General features: G+C 54.1%; 2 protein-coding genes across 3 annotated transcripts; one reads left to right on the top strand and one right to left on the bottom strand.

Moving 5' to 3' along the window:
- Positions 1-9,920: 9,920 nt before the first annotated feature.
- Cd63 (CD63 molecule) lies at positions 9,921-13,580 on the top strand. Its single transcript, XM_028855494.2, has 8 exons — positions 9,921-10,008; positions 10,652-10,728; positions 11,654-11,842; positions 12,007-12,081; positions 12,175-12,270; positions 12,373-12,513; positions 12,705-12,788; positions 13,421-13,580. The coding sequence occupies exons 2-8, from the start codon at positions 10,663-10,665 to the stop codon at positions 13,484-13,486; spliced, it is 717 nt and encodes a 238-aa protein (XP_028711327.1). The 5' UTR covers positions 9,921-10,008; positions 10,652-10,662; the 3' UTR covers positions 13,487-13,580.
- A 696-nt stretch (positions 13,581-14,276) lies between these two features.
- On the bottom strand, positions 14,277-19,778 carry Rdh5 (retinol dehydrogenase 5). 2 transcript variants are annotated; one of them, XM_028855463.2, is made up of 5 exons: positions 19,090-19,778; positions 18,184-18,528; positions 17,800-18,058; positions 14,791-14,954; positions 14,277-14,591 (listed from the first exon to the last, which is right to left on the bottom strand). In XM_028855463.2, the coding sequence occupies exons 2-5, from the start codon at positions 18,491-18,493 to the stop codon at positions 14,368-14,370; spliced, it is 957 nt and encodes a 318-aa protein (XP_028711296.1). In that variant the 5' UTR covers positions 18,494-18,528; positions 19,090-19,778; the 3' UTR covers positions 14,277-14,367. The 2 variants fall into 2 exon arrangements, with proteins under 2 accessions (XP_028711296.1, XP_028711295.1); XM_028855462.2 differs by lacking the exon at positions 19,090-19,778 and having other exon boundaries at positions 18,184-19,080.
- Between the last annotated feature and the right edge of the window lie 94 nt (positions 19,779-19,872).

Genomic DNA, 19,872 nt, shown 5'->3' with positions numbered 1-19,872 from the left:
TACAGCCAAGCAATCTCCCCAGACCCGCCTGTAAGGATCTTACAGGCAGGACCATGTCCTACTCATCTCCATACAGTTCTAGGACTAGAATCACTTAGTTCTTGAATACCTGGAATGAGTGAGTGGACGAGTTCTTCCCCAGTCCCTGCCGAGAGTCTTTGGCTTTCAGGTCCAAGGACTAGACATGCGAGGTAGCCAACAAGCCCTTGGCTTTGCTTGTCTCAGAGGAAAGTCAGAAAAAGGTGCCATGTCCCCTGACGTGGATGCTGGGGACTGAACACAGGTCCTCTGGAAGAACAATAACCATTGAGCCACCTTCCCAGCCCATCGGAGCAAAGTTCTTTTCTTTACATTGTTATTGTTATTATTACTATTATTTTTTTTTTTGAGACAGGGTTTCTCTGTATAGCAAAGGTTGTCCTGGAACTAACTTTGTAGACCAAGTTGGCCTCGAACTCACAGAGATCTGCCCACCTCAGCCTCCTGGAGTGCTGGGCACCACCGCCTGGAAGGCAAGCAAAGTTATTTTAATTCCAGTAAGTCCAAAGATAATGTACCGGGCATGGTGGTGCATATCTTTAATCCCAGCACTCGGGAGGCAGAGCCAGGCGGATCTCTGTGAGTTTGAGGCCAGCCTGGTCTACAGAGTGAGTTTCAGGACAGCCAACTAACTCACTCACTCACTCACTCACTCACTCACTCACTCACTCACTCACTCAGGTAGCCCAGGCTCCTCTCAGAGTCTCTTTGTAGTTGAGGATGACCTGTAAATCTGATCCTCTTGCCTCCATCTCCTAAATTCTGGGATTCCAGCCACCATCAGTGTGTGCAGGGCTGTAGGTTGAACTTGGGCCTTCATGCATGACTGGCAAGCAGTCTACCAGCTGAGCCACATCCCTGCCCCGCCCCTTAACTTCTTATTAGTGCTGGAGACTGAACCTTGGGCCTCATGCATGCCAGATAAGCACTTTCCTGCCAAACCACCCTGCAGCCTGAGCCTTACTATCTTAAGGGGACAAAGCCAGTCCTCTGCATTCCCTTCCTGATCCTCACAGCTGCCCTGTGAGGTGAGAAGGCAGCGAGCTGTTGTCCTGCCACTAGGCTGGACAAGAGTTTTGCCAAGTCGTGCCACTTGTGAGTTGACGGAACAAGGTGTCAGGGGAGTCTGCCTCGGGGAGCATCCTGCTGGGGACAGACATGACACCCCTACTTTTACCTGCGGGTTGACTCTGAGCGACTAGCTTTATTTCTCCGAGTCTCTGTTTCCTCACAGTGAGGACATAAGGGGGTTGGGCAATGTGTCCTCTTGGGTAAGACGGTGATCTATTGAAACAGTGGGAACAGTCACAGTTGGTCATCAGAGTCCCCTCTATGTCTCCAGACTCTCCCAACCAACAGAGCGGAGTGATTCTCCCCGTGTGGGGTATGTTCCCCTCAGGGATGCTTTCAGTACTGATACAAGAGCAGCTCTGTGTCAGGCTCTCTGGGGAGCTGTGCTGGGGATGGCCGACAGTCTTTCTGCCAGCAGGACACAGAGGCCTGTAGTTACAGAGGCCTGTAGTCACAGCTCTTTCCTCCGCATCGTTTTGATCTAAGCCTGTAGTCTGGAAGTGTTTCCTTTATTATTCAAGGCTGGGGCCTTACGATTCAAAACTCAACATAGGATGGCGTGCGAACCGAGTATGTTGAGCTCATCTATTTGGCTCATTTTAAGTCATTTGTATCTTATAACCATTACTACCACTGATGCACATAATTAAAAAATATATTTATGTATATAGATGCCTGCCTGAGTGTGTGTATTTGTACTGTGTGTATGGTGCTTGGGGGTTTGAGAAGAGGCATCAGATCCTCTGGGACTGGGGTTACAGATGATTGTGAGCTGCTATGTAGGTGCTGGGAAGCAAACCTGGGACCATGGTAAGAACAGCTTAACCCCCGAGCCATCTCTCCAGCCCCAGTCTCCAGAGCTTTTCATCTTCCTTAACTGAATACCTGTGAACACACTTCCTCTTCCGTCATACCCAGCACCTCACAATGCCATCATATTCTGTAGGAATTTGACTCTGAAGTGGGTAGTATGACTACCAGGTCCTTCCCCGTCCGACCCCCCCGGAGTTCTATACTGGTTTATTCTCTGGGTCTTCCTGGCTTTCCTCAGTTTCCCCAGCTGCTCCCACCGCAGTGCGTTTGCTGCAGCTTGCCCTAGCCCTTCCTTCGGCATCCCCCTGAGTGGTGGTGGTGGGCAGTCCTCTTCCTCTTCATGCCAACTCTCCCCCTCCTCATCCGGCTATGCCCAGTTCTTCCTTTTGCTCCTGGGTCCCAGAACAGTGTCCCTGACACAGTTCAGGAGACCACACCACCTAATGGCCACTTCCTGCTTCTCACCTGAGTTGACTGCCACACTACTTGGCACTCTGGCTCCTGCTGCTCTGTAAGTTTCCTCCTTTCGTTTACAAGTCTCCCGTGAAAGGGAAAAAGGCATGGGCTTTAGAGTTTCACGTCTCTAACTCTTTGTAGGGTGTATCTACTGCATGGCCGTCTTGAGCTTCCTACCTTGGGTGCCCGCCTCCTTTCTTGGGTGATGCTCCCATTCTCTCTCTTGTAGATGATCTGGGTTCAAATTCTAAGACAGGTGGGGTGTGGTGGCAATCATCTTTAATCCCTTGCACTCAAGAGGCAGAGAGGATCTCTGTGAATTCGAGGCCAGGCCAGTATGGTCTACATACTGAGTTCCAGGACAGCCAGAGACCTTGTCTTAAAAAAAGAAAGAAAGAAAGGAGGAGAGAAAGAAAGAAGGAAAGAGAGAAAGAAAGAATGAACAAAAAAGCAAACAAAATCCGAAGACTGTTCTAACTGGCTCTGGGAATGTTACTCCACATGGTCAAGCCTGTTTCCTTATCTCTAAAATAGAGAAGAGGCCAGCAGGTAAGGGCGGTTGCCTCTACGCCTGAAGACCACAGGGTGGAAGGATAGAACCGGCTCCTGGAAGTTGTCCTCTGACCTCCACACACACTATAAATAAATGTCCAACAGCAATGACAATATTGACCTAAAGGGCTGCTGTGAGGATCAACCCTTAGTGAACGGGGAGGTTCTTAGCACAAAGCCTGGCATAGCAAAGAGTTCCAGCCTTGCTATGTCTTCTCCCTTTAACCCTTTACTGGTCGCTTGGATCTGTTTCCGTTTCCTCTGTGCATGTGCGCGGGTGTGGAGGTGTGTGCGCGGGTGTGGAGGTGGTGTGTGTGTGTGTGTGTGTGTGTGTGTGGTGTGTGTGGAGGTGTGTGGTGGAGGTGTGGAGGTGTGTGCGCGGGTGTGGAGGTGGTGTGTGTGTGTGTGTGTGTGTGGTGTGTGTGTGTGGAGGTGTGTGGTGGGTGTGGAGGTGTGGGTGTGGAGGTGTGTGGTGGGTGTGGAGGTGTGTGGTGGGTGTGGAGGTGTGTGGTGGGTGTGGAGGTGTGTGCGCGGGTGTGGAGGTGGTGTGTGTGTGCGCGCGCGCGCCGCGAGGGTATGGAGGTGTGTGGTGAGTGTGGAGGTGTGTGGTGGGTGTGGAGGTGTGTGGTGGGTGTGGAGGTGGTGTGTGCGGGTGTGGAGGTGTGTGGTGGGTGTGGAGGTGTGTGCAAGGGTGTGGAGGTGTGTGGTGGGTGTGGAGGTGTGTGTGTGTGGTGTGTGGAGGTGTGTGCGCAGGGGTGGAGGTGTGGGTGTGGAGGTGGTATGTGTGGTGGGTGTGGAGGTGTGTGTGTGTGGGTGTGGAGGTGGTATGTGTGGTGTGTGGAGGAGCAGCAGGTGCTTTTCTGGGAAAGCTATCTCCCCAGGCCACACCCATGCGTTTTGTAAACATAAAGGCTCCCAGAGGCTCTGTCTTTTTTCCTCCTTGCTCATCCAGTTATAGATGAATTAACTAATTCTTTTTTTTTTTTTTTAAGATTTATTTGTTTATTATGTATACAGAAGAGGGTGCCAGATCTCATTACAGATGGTTGTGAGCCACCATGTGGTTGCTGGGAATTGAACTCATGACCTCTGGAAGGGCAACCAGTGCCCTTAACCTCTGAGCCATCTCTCCAGCCCCCCGAATTAACTAATTCTTAAGAAGCAGTTTCTCGATATGATATCCAGGCTGGCTCTGAGCTGCTGGACTCAGGTGGTTCCTGAGCAACACGGACACACTAAGCTCTTGCCTCTACGCTGTCCCTTGTCTCCTGAGTTTCATGTCCAACTTGAGTCTGGAGCTTCTGTCCATCATCTCCTTTCCCGACTGATGCCCCATCCTCCTCCTCCTGTGGATGATGGCTGTCATTCAGTGTCTTCCATGTGTCCATTCGTTTAGTGTAAACCCAGTCTCTAGGATGATATCACCTTCTCCAAAGCTTCCCACCGCCTTCCTTCCCATCGCTTTTGCCTTTGGGACATACCCAAGGTGGCCTTGGGTAATAGAACTAATAATAACTAGCAATAACTAGTAATAGAACTCACCATCCTATTACTAGTCATCTCTCAGCTTCATTTATTATTTCAAAGTATTCCAAACACAGTACAGGCGTGACATGGTGCCCTTCAGTGCTTTAGTATGCATCTTTAAAGAATTAGACTGTTTCCTTGCATTATCATATCACTCACTATCAAAGCTAGCAAATTTTATTTTACACTTTTTTTTTTGCACTGATAGAGATGGAACCCAGGGCCTTGAGCATGATAAACAAGTGTTCTATCGCTGAGGTACCCTGCTCCAGGGCTAATAAACTACGGTCACGTCTGTTTCTCATTCCCCAACCTTGAAGCTGGGAGTTTGCCCTTTCATCAAGGTTACCTTGGAGAATACTACTCACCTCTGAGGAATCCACTCCCTCCCTGAGCTCTTGTGGCTCACAGGAGTTTCTGCCCTCCTTCAGTGTGGACAGAACGTGGTTCTGTGTTCTGGTAGAGGACAGACCCACCCTATTTCTCTCCTTGCTGCCCTGTGCCCAGTACAGGCCTTGCATCTAATGGAAGCACAATGAGAAAACTCATGGATACTCTTTTCTCAGGCATGATAAGGGAGAGCCAGGTCTAGAATGTGCGTGGTGTCTTCTCCTGGGAGGATGTAATTCTGGAAACGGTTTCTCGGCCCAGCCAGCCTAGACCATTGCCTTATCTTTTTTTTTTGTTTTGTTTTGTTTTGTTTTTTGAGACAGGGTTTCTCAGTGTAGCTTTGGAGTCTGTCCTGGAACTCTCTTTGTAGACCAGGCTGGCCTCAAACTCACAGAGATCCGCCTGCCTCTGCCTCCCGAGTGCTGGGATTAAAGGCGTGCGCCACCAATGCCCGGCCCATCGCCTTAACTTTGCATTTTCTTTTTTAGTAGATTTACACTGTGGGGAAGTGAAGTAAGCCTGGAGTGAATGTGTACGGAGCAGTCTTTAGCCACACTAAAACCCCAGTGCCACAGACCCACAGGAATTGGCAAAGCGTCTCCCCAGTCTCCCCATGTCAGGCTCGGGGAATCAGCAAAGCCTTCCTTTGGTTCCTGTGTGAAGAGTACACAGAAAGCATCGAACAGCAGCTTCCTCCCACCTGCTGTGTACAGCCTGACCGCTCCCCTGCAGACCACCGCCCTGCAGACCGCCCCCCTGCAGACCGCTCCCCTGCAGACGTTCCCTCCCCTCCTCATGTCACTGTACACAGTAAACTGAGTTTCTGCATTGCATGCTGGAGCTTCTCCGTCAGAAGGTACACATGCCCCACCCGATCTCAGCTTTTCTGTACACATGCCTGTCCTTTCTTCATTCCCTCATTATCCCAGTCAGTCTCCAGGTCACAAGCTGAGCTGGATGAGGTGACATTGTTTGGGTTTCATTATGACATTTCTCCTCTTTCTTTCTTTCTTTTTTTTTATTTTTCTTTTTTTTTTTTTTTTTTGTTTATTGAGACAGGGTTTCTCTGTGTAGTCCTGGCTGTTCTGGAACTCACTCTGTAGCCCAGGCTGGCCTCGAACTCACAGAGATCCGCCTGCCTCTGCCTCCTGAGTGCTGGGATTAAATGTGTGTACCATCATTGCCTGGCTTTATGACATTCCCTTGCATGAATATTTACCCCTGTTATTCCCTTTTTTAAAAAAAAAATTATGGGTGTTTTTGCCTGCATATATGTGTGATAGTGTTGGGTCCCGGAGTCACAGACAGTTGTGAGCTGCCATGTGGGTGCTGGGAATTGAACCTTGGTCCTCTGGAAGAGCAGTCAGTGCTCTAACCACTGAGCCACCTCCCCAGCCCCCTGTTATTCCCTCTTATTCATCCTCCGCTTTCTTTTCCCTTTCACATCCCTAACAGTAATCCTGCATTTACTTTCATGTCCTTTAAAAAATCCAGAGTTCATATAAGAGAAAACATGTGATGCCTGTCTTTGTGGGACTGGCTTTCACTTAACATGATGACCTCCAGGTCTATCTGTTTTCATGCATATTACCTCTCTGTTATGTGTGGTGTATGTGTGTGAAGTCAGGAAAGGACGCTGGGTGATGTGGAGTATTAAGTTGTGTTACATTTGTTTATGCTGTGGAATATTTGTTTAATGATGCAAAGATGTGCTGCATTCTTTTATGTTGCATTTGTTTAACTCTGTGAAGCTGTGTTACTGTGCCTGTCTAACACACCTGATTGGTCTAATAAAGAGCTGAACGGCCAATAGCAAGGCAGAAGAAAGGATAGGAGGGGCTGGCAGGCAGAGAGAATACTTAGGAGGAGAAATCTGGGAGGAAGAAATCAAGGAATGAGGAAAGGAGGAGAGGGAGAGGAGGATGAAAGAGGCCAGCCACCCAGCAACACAGCCAGCCACGGAGTAAGAAGTAAAGAAAGAAATACAGAAATAGAGAAAGGTGAAAGCCCAGAGGCAAAAGGTAGACAGGATAATTTAAGAAAAGCTGGCTAGAAACAAGCCAAGTTAAGGCCAGATATTCACAAGTCACCATAAGTCTCTGTGTGTATTTATTTGGGAGCTGGGTGGCGGGTCCCCAAAAGCAAACGAGCCAAAAGAGTTAAAAACAACCAGCAACCTCTGGGTGTCCTGCATCATCATTCTCCACCTTGTTCCCTTGAGACAGGGTGTCCCCCTGAACTCGGGGCTAGGCTGGTGGCCAGCGAGTCCCAGCCATCCTCCTGTTAACAGTGCTGTTAACCCTGTGAACAGTGCCAGGGTGCTCGTGGGTCCCACCTGTTTTTATGTGGGTGCTTGGATCAGAACTCAGATCCTCATGTTCACTCATGTGCTCTTACCTTCTGAGTGATCTCTCCAGCCCCTAGAACACATGCTTTTTAAAAAAATCTTATTTTAAAAGTAATTATGTCTATATGTGTATTGCCTTCAAGTATATATGTGTGCTACGTGTGTGCCCGATGCCCAAGAAGGCCAGAAGAGGCCATCAGATCCCCTGGAACTGGAGTCACAGGGGTTGTGGGCTGCCATGTGCGTGCTGGGAATTGAACTCAGGCCCTCTGTAAGAGCAAGTGCTCTGAACAGCTGAGCTGTCCCTCCAGCCCCCACTTCTCCTTCTTCTTCCTCCTCCTCCTCCTCCTCCTCCTTTTTTTGAGACAGGGTCCCAGCATGTACCTCAAGCTGGCCTGGAAGTCATGATCATCCTGTTTCAGCTTCTTGAGTGTTGGAATAATAGGTATTCGATATCACGCCCAGGTCCTTCATCTATTTGATACTGATTTATCATTTGTTTATTTACTTATTTTTGGACACAAAGTCTCATACTTTAGGCTGTTCTTAAACTCCTTAGGTAGCCAAGAATGATCTTAAATTTTTGAGACTTCTGCCCCTACCTCATGAGGACAGGAATTATAGGTATGTACCATAGTAATGCCTGGTTTATATGAAGCCAGGTTTTTTTTTTTTTTTTTTTTTTTTTTGCATACTAATCTAGCACTCTTCCAACTGAGTTACATCTTCAGCTCAGGTTTCTTTCTTTCTTCCTTCCTTCCTTCCTCCCTCCCTCCCTTCCTTCCTTTCTTTCTTTTTCGTGAGATAGGGTCTTGCTTTGTGGCCCAGGCTGGTCTTGAACTTGACGTGATTAAATGATCCTCCTGCTCCAGTCTCCCAAGTGCTAGGATTACAGGTGTGTATACCACTGGTTTTCGTTCTGCTGATTAAACCCAGGCTCATTCACATGCTGGACGAGCGTTTTGCTGTGTCACCCAGGATGGCCGGGAACGTTCAGTCCTCCTGCCTTCCGGGAAGTGCTGGGAACAAGAGGCCTCACCGTCACGCCTCAATTTTTTCATGGTCTGGGAACCTAACCTGGACTCTTGATCGTGCTAGGTGCTCTACCACAGAGCTCCTGCACCCCTCTTCTTCACTGTGAGTCTCACTAGCACCGGGGATACAGCTTAGCTGCTAGAGTGCTTGCCTACCAAACCTTGGGTTTGATGCATCAGTCCGATGGGCTTGTGGACACAGTAATGGCGGCGCTTGTGAGGCCGAGGCAGGGTGGTCAAGGTCAGCCTCAACTACACAGGGAGTTCCAGGCCAGCCTGGGTTACATTGAGACCTTGTCTCCAAAGAGAAAGGGGCGTGCGTGCGTGCGTGTGTGCGTGCGTGCGTGCGTGCGTGCGTGCGTGCGTGTGTGTGTGTGTGTGTGTGTGTGTGTGGCTAAATTGTTCAGGATGGCTTTGAGTTTTTGGTTCTTTTGCTTAAGACTTGACAGAGTGCCGGGTGTGGTGGCGCACGCCTTTGATCCCAGCGCTCAGGAGCCAGGGGCAGGCGGATCTGAGTTCGAGGCCAGCCTGGGCTACAGAGTGAGTTCCAGGACAGCCGGGGCTGCACAGAGAAACCCTGTCTTGAAAAACGAGCGTGCCGGGATTACAGATGCGCCACCAGGCTGGCCCTTTGCTCTAATTGTTCCTTAGGGCGCGCTTTCTTCCCGAAGACTCAGGAAGCAGCTCAGAAGGCGCCGTGTTGAAAGGATAGAGCTCAGGCTGGGAGTGAGAAGGTCATTTCCTTTAGCTTTCCACAACAGCTCCTTCTGGGAGCCAGCAGTGGCTCAAGGGAGGGAGGTATTTCCAGCTCCTGCCTTCACCAGGCTTTGACATCCTCCTCTCTGTCTCTGTCTCTGCTTCTCTGTCTCTCTCGTTTTGTTCTGTTTGTTTTGTTTTTCGAGACAGGGTTTCTCTGTGTAACAGCCCTGGAACTCTCTCTGTAGCCCAGGCTGGCCTCGAACTCCCCCGCAGAGCCTGCCTCCGCCTCCCAGGTGCTGGGATTAACGGTGTGATTAAAGCGCGGCGGCTTTGCCGAGAAGAGGAATAAGACGGGGGAGTCTATTGGAGAAAAGCCTCGCTGGCCTTCGCGTCCTTTCTTCAGGAGCGAGGGAGCGCAGACGTGGTTAATCTTTTCCCAGAAGGAGGGCCCTGGCCCTGACGTGTTACAACTGACGTGAGGCGCGGCTCCCGACAAGGGCTTCCTCGGGCTCCCTCTGCCCAGGAGCCCCAGTCAATGCAGAAGTTGGGGCCAGGAAAGCCTAGTCCGGAATGTTGGGGGACTCCTCAGACGTGAGGCCAGGGGCTTTCTGCAAGCGTTCACTCCGGCCACACCCAATCCCAGCCACCCCACGGCCTCCCGCGGGCCACCCTGGGCTGCCCCGCTCCGTCCCAGGGAGAACCGGGAGAGAAGCCGCGGGGTTCCAGAGAGGCCCCCCCCCACCCACCCCGGGAGCCCTGCGGTCCATGCAGCTCCCGGCGCGAGCGAGCTTTCCGGGTCGGGGCACGCGTCCCCGTCGGGGCGGGCGGGGGGGGGGGGCTCGGCTGCACCCCTCCCTCCCTCCCTCCCCACCCCACCCCCGTGAGCCCCGGTGACTCAGGCCGCAGCTGCTCCCGCGTCACATGAGGGAGGCTGGCGGCCACCCCGCGGGGGAGGGGGCTGGCTGGGGCCGGGCGGGGCGGCGCGGGCAGGCGGGGCGCGCGCGCGCGCGCGCGGAGGGGGGCGCGGGAGACGGCGGCTGACCCGCGCGGGAGAGCACCGTGGAACGTCGGGGAGCGCAGGTGAGGCTGGCGGGCGCCGCCGAGGGGTCCCCGGGTCCCCCAGCCTCACCCCCGGGCCGCCCGAAAGCAGCGCCGCGCCCGCCCCCCCCCCCCCCCGGGTGCTCTCCGAGCAACTTTGCCTCCTCGAAGTTCGCGACGCCCCGCGGGGCGCCAGCCGCGCTGCCGAGGAAGGGAGGCCCGCGCCCGGGGTCCGGGGTCCGGGGTCCGGGGTCGCGGCCCCGCCGAGGACCGGCTTCGGGGAGGTGGGGTGGGGTGGGGGACCCGCTTCGGCGCGGGGGCCGCGGCCGGCGGCGGCGGCGGGGGTCGGGGTCCGTCCCGAGCGCGGCCGCGCCCCTCCCTCCTCCGTGCGCCCCGGGGTCCCCGAGGCTGCGGCCCAGGCTCCCTCCACCCCCTGCGCTCCGTGGCGCGCGCCCCCACCCCTGCCCGGCCGCCACCGCCACCGCCGCGCGCGGAGGGGGCAGGGAGACGTGGATCTGACCGCGGGTTTCCGGGTGGGAAGGGCCGCGATGGGGGCCGCGCAGGGAAGGCTGCGAGGGCCGGCGGCCGGGGAGCCGCGGAGCCCGTGCCCCCCGCGGTGGTAGCGGCGGCGGCGGCCCTGCTCGGACTGATAAATAAATAATCCCCGTGCTCTCCGCGGCCCCAGGCCCAGCAGCCATGGCGGTGGAAGGAGGAATGAAGTGTGTCAAGTTTTTGCTCTACGTTCTTCTGCTGGCCTTTTGCGTGAGTAGTGGGGAGGGGGGTGGGGAAGAGAGGGACGGGCAGGGGCGCGGGGAGCCGTGGAGGGGGCGGGCGAGGGGCCCGGGAATGACGGCAGCTGGAGGCCAGATGTGGAAGGAAAGCCCGAGGAAAGGGCCAGAGGCAGAACGCACCCCCCCCCCCGCCCTTAACCCCCGTTCCCCCGGCTTTCCGGGACCTCCGAGGAGTTTGGGCAGAGAACGGCCACCCTAGATGGACAGCGCCGCCACCACCCAACCCCCTCCTGGCCCTTCCTGTCTGGTGACCCAACCATTGGTGATAGGGGGGGAGTGGGGCAACCTGCCAACGGTCCGATGGTATCGCCACGGGCCTTACCCCACTCCCCACCCTGTTTATTCCTCTCTCGAAGGGCTCTGCCCACCTTCCTTCGCTCCTGCCCTGAGAGGCTGCTCTCATCCCCTCGCCGCCGCTGGCCCAGCTGGCCCCAGAACCTTAGTCACTGGAGTGAGGGGCAGTTCTGGGAAAGAGTCGAGTTGGGAGCCTGCGGAAAGTAATGCACATCCCGGGGCGAAGAGCTGTTTAAAGGCAGGCAGGCAGGCAGGCCACCTGTCTGCCCTGAACAACTTCCCAGCCTTCACCGTGCGTGGGGCAAGGATGGGCAGACTTCCTTCTCTACAGTCAGCCCTGGAGGTGTTCAGACTGCTTTCTGGGTCAGGCGGTGGTGGCGCACGCCTTTCATCCCAGCGCCCGGGGGGCAGAGGCAGGCGGATCTCCGTGAGTTCGAGGCCAGCCTGGTCTACAGAGCTAGCTAGCTCTGGGACGGCCAGGGCTACACGGAGAAACCCTGTCTCGAAAAACAAACAAGCAAAACATGTGTTTTCTGGGTGGGGGTCAGCTGTGAAGGGCTTCCGGACGGAGGATCTGACCCAAACCCTCACTCTCCCCCCAGGCCTGTGCAGTGGGACTGATTGCCATTGGTGTGGCAGTTCAGGTCGTCTTGAATCAGACCATCACCCACGAGACCACGCCTGGCTCCCTGTTGCCTGTGGTCATCATTGCAGTGGGCGCCTTCCTCTTCCTGGTGGCCTTTGTGGGCTGCTGTGGAGCCTGCAAGGAGAACTACTGTCTTATGATTACAGTGAGTGGGGTGTAGGGCAGCGTGACTCCTGGGAGTACCAGAGGGCATTTCTGTGGTGAGGTGGGTGGGTGAGGAGCACCAGGAGTGTTCCGGGAATTGACTGGGTCAGAGCAAGCCCTTGAGATCCGGACTTCACACCCGACTCCTGTCCTGTGCTCCTGCAGTTCGCTGTCTTCCTGTCTCTCATCATGCTGGTGGAGGTGGCCGTGGCCATCGCGGGCTATGTGTTTAGAGACAAGGTAAGCGGGGGGCAAGGGGAGCCCTGTCTTGGGTTACCCTGGGACTCTAGGGCCTGGATTCCGCTCTCGACAACATGCTTCCCTTACTCGTAGGTGGAGTCGGAGTTTAATAAGAACTTCCGGCAGCAGATGCAGAATTACCTTAAAGACAACAACACGGCCTTGGTTCTGGACGGGCTGCAGAAAGAAGTGAGTGGGAAGGCTGGGAAGACGGGGTGGGGGATTGAAGAGGCTCACAAAGTGAAGGTTCCACTTGGCAACCTCTCCTCCCCTCCCGCCTCCTTCTCCTAGTTTGGGTGTTGTGGGGCCAATAACTACACAGACTGGGAGAACATCTCTGGTATGGCCAAGGACCGAGTCCCCGACTCCTGCTGCGTCAACATTACCGTGGGCTGTGGAAACGATTTCAAGAAATCCACGATCCACACTCAGGTAGGAGGAGGCGCTGGCCTGGGGACACTTGGGAATATTTCAGGAGGCAGGAGAGGTGCTGATGGGATCAGGTTCGGGGATGAGATCTGGGGAGGAGAGGGGTTGGGAGAAGGGGACAGGAGGTCCGGAAGAGAGGTGGGGAGGTAGGCAGGACGTTTCTGCTGCTATTCATGCTCGCCTCTTCCCTCCAGGGCTGTGTGGAGAGTATAGGGGTCTGGCTGAGGAAGAAAATATTGCTGGTGGCTGCAGCAGCTCTGGGCATTGCTTTTGTGGAGGTGAGATATGCTGTGGGTGGGTGGGGGTCTGAATCGGCCCAGGGCATTGCTTTTGTGGAGGTGAGATATGCTGTGGGTGGGTGGGGGTCTGAATCAGTCCAGGGCATTGCTTTTGTGGAGGTGAGATGATATGCTGTGGGTGGGTGGGGGGTCTGAATCAGTGGAGGGCATTGCTTTTGTGGAGGTGAGATATGCTGTGGGTGGGTGGGGGTCTGAATCAGTGGAGGGCATTGCTTTTGTGGAGGTGAGATATGCTGTGGGTGGGTGGGGGGTCTGAATCAGTCCAGGGCATTGCTTTTGTGGAGGTGAGATATGCTGTGGGTGGGTGGGGGGTCTGAATCAGCCCAGGGCATTGCTTTTGTGGAGGTGAGATATGCTGTGGGTGGGTGGGGGGTCTGAATCAGCCCAGGGCATTGCTTTTGTGGAGGTGAGATATGCTGTGGGTGGGTGGGGGGTCTGAATCAGTGGAGGGCATTGCTTTTGTGGAGGTGAGATATGCTGTGGGTGGGGGTCTGAATCGGCCCAGGGCATCTGGGGAGCAGGAGGGACTGGCCTGGAAGAGTGGCCTTCGGATGGGTCTGGGGAAGCTGGCCCTTTCTCCTTTCCACCCTCACTCCCATCTCTCCTTTCAGGTCCTGGGCATCATCTTCTCCTGCTGTCTGGTGAAAAGCATCCGAAGTGGCTATGAAGTCATGTAGGGGTTGGGGGTCTGGCCCTTTTCTGTCTTTTCATCTAAGGGAGTGGATTCTCCAGGTTTTTCAATTAAACGGATTATTTTTTCAGACCTAAAAAGGAGATGGTCTCAGTTTATCCTAGAGTGATGGATGGCCCCTTCCTTTTCTTTCTCTCTGTCTCTGGGGGAGTTTGGGAAAGGAGCATCTTGTTGGTGGGGATCTGAGGAGGGCTGAGTCCTCTCCCTGACCTGGCTTGTGTCGCCTGCCTTCAGTGTCCTGGAGTATTTGTGAGGCCGTCCCCTGCATAAGTCAAAGGCGTTCTCCACAAGGGGCCTGCGTGGCAAAGCCTGGCCCGGTTCAGACTCCTCCCCTCAGCCCTCAAGACCAGGCTCCTATCAGAATGGTTCAGGTGCTTGTCTCTGACCTGTGTGGCCAGTGTCCCCGATTCTTGGCCTTAGATAACAGGGGAGTTTAAGTATTTCCTTCTTCCAGGGAAGCCACCCAGTCCTGCCCTGACCATCCTCACCACCTTCTGTCCCCAGAAACATTAGATAACGCCCTGCCAGGTGCAAACACTCACTACCCCACGTAGAAAGATCGGACAGAAGTGCCCTCTGGTGGCCATCTCTCCGAGTGCAGCTCCAAAGAGCATCTCCAAGTGCAGGGCAGGTCCTTACGCCCCCCAGTGGACAACACAAGTTTTGTAGGCACCGAAGAGGCCAGAGAGTTCCGGTCCTGGGCAGTTTAGGGATTTTAGATACTAAATCTTGCCAGGCTCCCACAGGTACCTTCATTTCTGCCCACCTACTTTGCCTTTTAAAGCAATACGTATTTATTGAGAGCTGACTCCGTGCCAGGAACGGGGCGGCACCAGGGTGGAGACAGACATAAATGGAGAGCTGGCCTCAGTCAATTGCCTGGGCAGGCCGGGGAAGGACCCAGGTGAGCACAGCGTCCACCAGGCTGGCTGGAAGGTAGGAGGCAGGCAGCCAGAGCAGCTTGGCATCCCAGCCTGGGCTGTAGCGGGTTCGGGGGTGACGAGCTGTCAGAGCATGCTCCAGGCAGCTGGTCACCTTAGTCAGGTCTGGGTCACAGATCAGGTTCATGATGCGGCGCTGCACCTGGAGATCTTGGAAGATGCTTGAAGTTAGCTTGCCCATGCTCCCTGCCTCCCTCCTCCATCCCATCTTAGGCCGTCTTACAGATCACCTGCCCAGTCTGGGGAGTGGCACCTCCAACCCCTGCCTGCCCCCTTCCCCTCTACGAGGCCTGGCCTTTCTGGTCCCCCCCTTTCCTGTCATGTACTCAGTATGTGCCCAGCTACTCACAAGAAGTGAGGAAGGCTTCCCCATAGCGGGCCTGTGTAGCCGGTGGTAGCCGGGCCCAACAAGCCTTCAGGGTGTTCTCCAGACTATCCAGGTTGGTCACGGGGGTTCGGAAGAAGCCAGGCTCCACAATGGAGACTCGTACTCCAAATGGAGCCATGTCCCGCCTGGAGGGTGGGCGGAAGGGTTTCTGGGTTTATACCCTAGTTTCCAGTGTGAGGGATCTAAGATGGAAAGGTGTCAGCAGTGTGGGGACACGTGTCCTGACAGGAAAGGCTATTATTGCTGGTTGGGCTGTGCGTGGTAGGTAAGCGACGGAGCCACACCGTCACCAGCCCAGGGGAGGTATCTTCACTCTGTTTTCCTTGTATTTTCTTTTTAAAGAATATCATTATTTATATGTGTATTGCCTGAGTTCACGTGCACCATGTGTGTGCAGGAGCCTTCACTGGCCAGAAGGTGTCAGATCCCTTGCAACTGGAGTTACAGGCTGTGATGAACCATCTTGTAGGTCAGGGATCCAACCCTGGGTCCTCTGCAAGAGCAGGAATCACTGTTACCCTCTGAGTCATCTCTCTGGCCCCTTGTTTTTGTTTTCTGAGACAAGGTCTCATGTAGCCCAGGCTAGCCTTGAACTCCTGGTAACTTCTGTCTCTGCCTTCCATGTGTTTGGATTACAGGTGTGAGCCGTCATGATAGTCTGGATATTTCTCATTTTTAAAATTTTATGAGACAGGGTCTCACTACGTACCCGAGGCTAATCTTGAACTTTTCTTTTACTTAAAAAAAATGTACTTACTTGTGTGTGTGTGTGCGTGTGTGTGCGCGCACCACTGTCCACATCTGGATGTCAGAGTTCAACGTGGTTCTCTCCTACCATGTATGTCCCCTGAACTCAGGATGTCTTTTTTTTTTTTTCTTTGAGACAGGGTTTCTCTGTGTAGCTTTGTGCCTTTCCTGGATCTCGTTCTGTAGCCCAGGCTGGCCTCGAACTCAGAGATCTACCTGCCTCTGCCTCCCGAGTGCTGGGATTAAAGGCGTGTGCCGCCACCGCCGCCACCACCCCCCGGCCCCCTTACTTTTTCTTAATAGTAAATTTTGAGGTACTACAGGCCAGACAAAATTAGTGTGTTTATTTATTTTGCTACAGGGTCTTACCACGTAGCCCTGGCTGGACCAGAACTCACTATGTAGACCAGGATGGCCTTGAGCTCACCGAGATATTCCTGTCTCTGCCCTGAGTGCTGAGATTAAAGGTGTGCACCACAATACCTGGCAAAATTAATGTACTTATATAACCATTTACAATGTGGCTATATAAATGTGTAAAAACCATTATTAGCCTGAAGGCAGCTGAGCCCGTCTGGGTGATAGCTGCAGGCTGCCAGTTCTCGATCCAGAGCCTCATTCCGTAGCTTCCGAAACATAAGCTTGAGTCTTGAGTCGGGTGTGAGGGGTCTGGGTTGGTATCAGCCGGTAGGTGACTGGATGGTTTGAGGAGGGGTCCATCCCTCTGCCCTGCTCTGGCCTGAGAGATCCCAGTGTCCCTGTGTTCCACGGTGCTGACTGGGAGAACAGGGGGCACGAGACAGTGGAGCTGTCTGTCGGGTGTGGTGATGAGGGCAGCCTTCCTTACTAGTTAGTCGGGCTCTACCTGAACAACTTGGGCTTCTGTCCCAAACTGAGACTCTGCTGCTCCCATGGTCCTCTGAGCGCCTTAGTAGTCTCACCGACTTTGAACAATATTGTTTAAACTGTTATGGTAAGGCCTACGTGGAGTCATGTGTCTGTGATCCCAGCACTTGGATAGTGAGTTTGAGGCCAGTCTGGGCTACAGAGTGATGCCTTGTCTTAAAAAAAAGAAAGAAAAAGAAAAAGGACAGGAGAGCTGACTCAGCGGTTAAGAGCATTAGCTGTTCTTCCAGAGGACCAGGGTTCAATTCCCAACACCCACATGACAGTTGCAGTGGATCTGATACCCTCGCATAGACATACATGCAGGCCAAACACCAATACACATAAAAATTAAAAAAAAAAGGGGGGGGGCTTCTGGTCTATACAGTAAGACCCTGTCTCAAAAATGAGGGCAGACCTGGCCTAGGGGCATGTCTCAATGCTCCTACTAAGTAGCCAGAGCTATTCATGTAGAATGGTCAGGAGAATGAAGTGAGAAAGTATGAGTTCTTCTACTATTAACAGTGATATGAGGGGCTGCTGAGAGGACTCCTCAGGTAAGGCCTCTGGCCATCACCCTCATCACCTCAGCAAAAGAACAGACTCCCGTACATGCACTCGACCTGCACGCCACGTGTGCATGCATACACACAATAAATACATGTGTGTGCGCGTGTGCGTGCGTGTGCGCGCATGCGTGTGCGTGTGCGTGTGTGTGTGTGTGTGTGTGTGTGTGTGTGTGTATCTGTGTGTGTGTAAATGCCATTTAAAAATGAATGACGTAAGGCTTTCCCCAACACACCTCACTTTGCTCTGAACCCCCATGAGGTCTCACTCGGATTTAACAGACTTGGAAGGAAAAAACCAAACAGAGAGCAATAACCTAGTTGGGTGTGTGGTGGCTCACACCTGCAATCCAGTGCTCAAGAGGCTGAGATAGGAGGATTGCCAAGAATTTGGGGCCAGCCTGGACTACAGAGTGCAACCCTGACTCAAAAAATAAGTGACCTGCCTGGTGTGGCGGTGCACACCTTTAAGCCCAGCTCTGGGGAGGTAGAGGCAGGCTGGTTCTGTGAGTTCCAGGTCAGTCAGGATGACTCAGTGAGACTTGTCTCAATTACATGCACGCACGCACGCACGCACGCACGCACGCACGCGCGCACGCACACACACACACACACACACACACACACACACACCGCACACACACACAGTGTAAGCTATTTAAGGACACAGCTTGTAGGTGACAAAGCTTGGGGTCTCAGCTACATGTAACCCTGTCTCCTCTTCCATTTCCCCTAAGTTCTCCAGGCTGGGCCTGCGGCTGTGCATCCTCACCTCAGGCTGTCGGAGAAGGCCTCCAGGCCAAACTTGGAAACACAGTAGCCCCCGCCATTGGCTGCGAGACGACCCAGGACGCTGGTGATGTTGACCACCCGGCCCCGGGCCTGTTGTAGCAGGGGTAGCAGGGCAAGGGTGACCCCAATGGGACCCAGTGTGTTCACGTTCAGCACGTGCTGGAAATCGTCCCTTGTCAGCCACGGCGTAGGTCCGATGACACCGGCCACACCAGCATTATTCACCAGACCAAAGAGCCCTGTGGGGAGATGACAGACACAGGGTGGGGGTTTCGTGGCGGTGAGGCATTCTCCGATGTCTCCTTCCTGGGAGGATTTGAACCCCATGCTTCCCCCACAGCCTCAGCGACTCCACTGCACTCACCAGTTTCTCCAACATGCGTCTTCACCCACTTGGCAACCTGCTGGACATTCTGGGGGTCAGTGATATCCAGCACTGTTGTGTGGAGGCGGGGGGAGGCCATCTGCTGTAGGTCTTCTGCCCCAGAGGGGGTCAGGCAGCCGGCCAGGACTTGGAAGCCTTTCTGGTCAAGTTGCAATGCCAGGAGGCGCCCAAAGCCCGAGTCACAGCCAGTGATGAATATGAAAGCGTGGCTGGCAGGCAGTCTCTGCCGGTCTCTGAGCAACCACAGCACTGCCCACAGCAAGGCACCGAGAAGCAGGGGCAGCCACATGGTTAGGTGCGATGCCCTGCAGATGGCAGCCCAGACTGGGCAGGAAAGCTTGTCATTTCCTCTGCCCCTTTAGCCCTGGCCCCTAACATCTACTTAGCGGGAAATGTCTGGTCTGAGCAGACAAATCAAGAAACTATCTGCTTCGCAGATGATTGGCAAGCTATGGCTTATTGTGCAAAACAGACGTGGGCCAACACCGTCTTTGCAGCTAATGAAATAAACCCGAGCTGGTCCTGTGTGCAAACGTGTTGTGTGGGAGCAGAGGGACCTGGATTACCATCGTACCTTCTACTAATCCAGGAACATCAAAACCCTCTGAATGCGTTCCTTGCCTTGCTTTTGGAACCAAGAGCCCTGCATTTCAGCCCCGGTGGCCTCAAAGTTACTGTGTGAGGCTGGGCACATTTACTCTGTCTTGGGACCCGTTTTCTCATTTAGCAAATTGAGCTACGCTACCCACCAGGCCCATCCCGGTGTTGTGGAAGATCAAAGGGATGACGTGAGGACAATGCCCAAAGCTTGAATCTTGGACGATCAATACATGCCATCCCTGGCTGGTCTTTTTATAGCACCCCCCACCCCCACCCCTTACGTACCTCTGGGGAAAGCTGGCAGGCACACAATGTGTGAAGCTGTAGCTTTTTCGTCTGCTTAAGAGACTTTGCTCTCGGACTTCCCAGGCTCCCACACTAGCTACAGCTAAGGCCAAAGTCTGGAGGGGTGGACTCTTGCTCTGGAGCAGGACTGTTAAGTGTCTGTATGTTTGTGGGGTGAGGGCAGCGGTGAGGAGGAGGAGGAGCTAAGAGGCTGAAGCCTGCCTGGCGGAGCTAGGTTTTGGCAGAGGGCAGTTCTGCCCAGCCCCCCCCCCTCCGCCCCCTTAGGCGGTCTTTCTCAGCCTGGGCTCCTGACCATTCTTGCCACTGTCTCCTAGGAGGTGGGAACTACCAAGGATGGCAGCTGCCCCTCTCTGTGGGTGGCCCTGGACCTGTCATTTTTCTTCCTTCTCAGCCCTCAAGTGCCCCCAGGAATTAATCCCCCACCTGGCCCAGACTCATGACACCGCTTAGAGGCAGCCGGGAGAGCACATGAGCGTGTGGTGAGGCAGAGAGCCAGAGCTGAGGACTAGGCCTGCTCCCCGACTGACTCAATTCTTCTCTGCAGGAAACTGAAGTCTGGAAGTAGAAGGTTTTGAGCAGAGGCCTCCTCTGGGCAGGCACGAGGCACGCTTTCTGCGCAGCTGAAAGGCACCTGCACCAGGTTCAAGGAAGAGTAGGTGCAGGAAAAGGAATGCTGCCACCCTCCACCAAGTCTCTACTCCCACGGGGAGATCACCTCGGAACCCCCACCGCCACCCGGGAGCTCGTGACTCCGTCCGACAC

This window comes from Peromyscus leucopus, chromosome 18, assembly GCF_004664715.2.
Source record: "Peromyscus leucopus breed LL Stock chromosome 18, UCI_PerLeu_2.1, whole genome shotgun sequence".
Taxonomy (NCBI): Eukaryota; Metazoa; Chordata; class Mammalia; order Rodentia; family Cricetidae; genus Peromyscus; species Peromyscus leucopus.
Note: the sequence above shows the minus strand (reverse complement) of the source record. Positions and strands in the feature narration are given on the sequence as shown.

What these genes read in the sequence shown, in the direction of transcription:
- Cd63 (XM_028855494.2), top strand. Translation starts at nt 10,663, where the DNA reads ATGGCGGTGGAAGGAGGAATGAAGTGTGTCAAGTTTTTGCTCTACGTT. An exon ending in ACTACTGTCTTATGATTACA is followed by an intron (nt 11,843 to 12,006) that starts GTGAGTGGGGTG and finishes GTGCTCCTGCAG; the next exon opens with TTCGCTGTCTTCCTGTCTCT. An exon ending in GCTATGTGTTTAGAGACAAG is followed by an intron (nt 12,082 to 12,174) that starts GTAAGCGGGGGG and finishes CCTTACTCGTAG; the next exon opens with GTGGAGTCGGAGTTTAATAA.
- Rdh5 (XM_028855463.2), bottom strand. Translation starts at nt 18,493, where the DNA reads ATGTGGCTGCCCCTGCTTCTCGGTGCCTTGCTGTGGGCAGTGCTGTGG. An exon ending in GACGCATGTTGGAGAAACTG is followed by an intron (nt 18,059 to 18,183) that starts GTGAGTGCAGTG and finishes ATCTCCCCACAG; the next exon opens with GGCTCTTTGGTCTGGTGAAT. An exon ending in GCCTTCTCCGACAGCCTGAG is followed by an intron (nt 14,955 to 17,799) that starts GTGAGGATGCAC and finishes CCCACCCTCCAG; the next exon opens with GCGGGACATGGCTCCATTTG.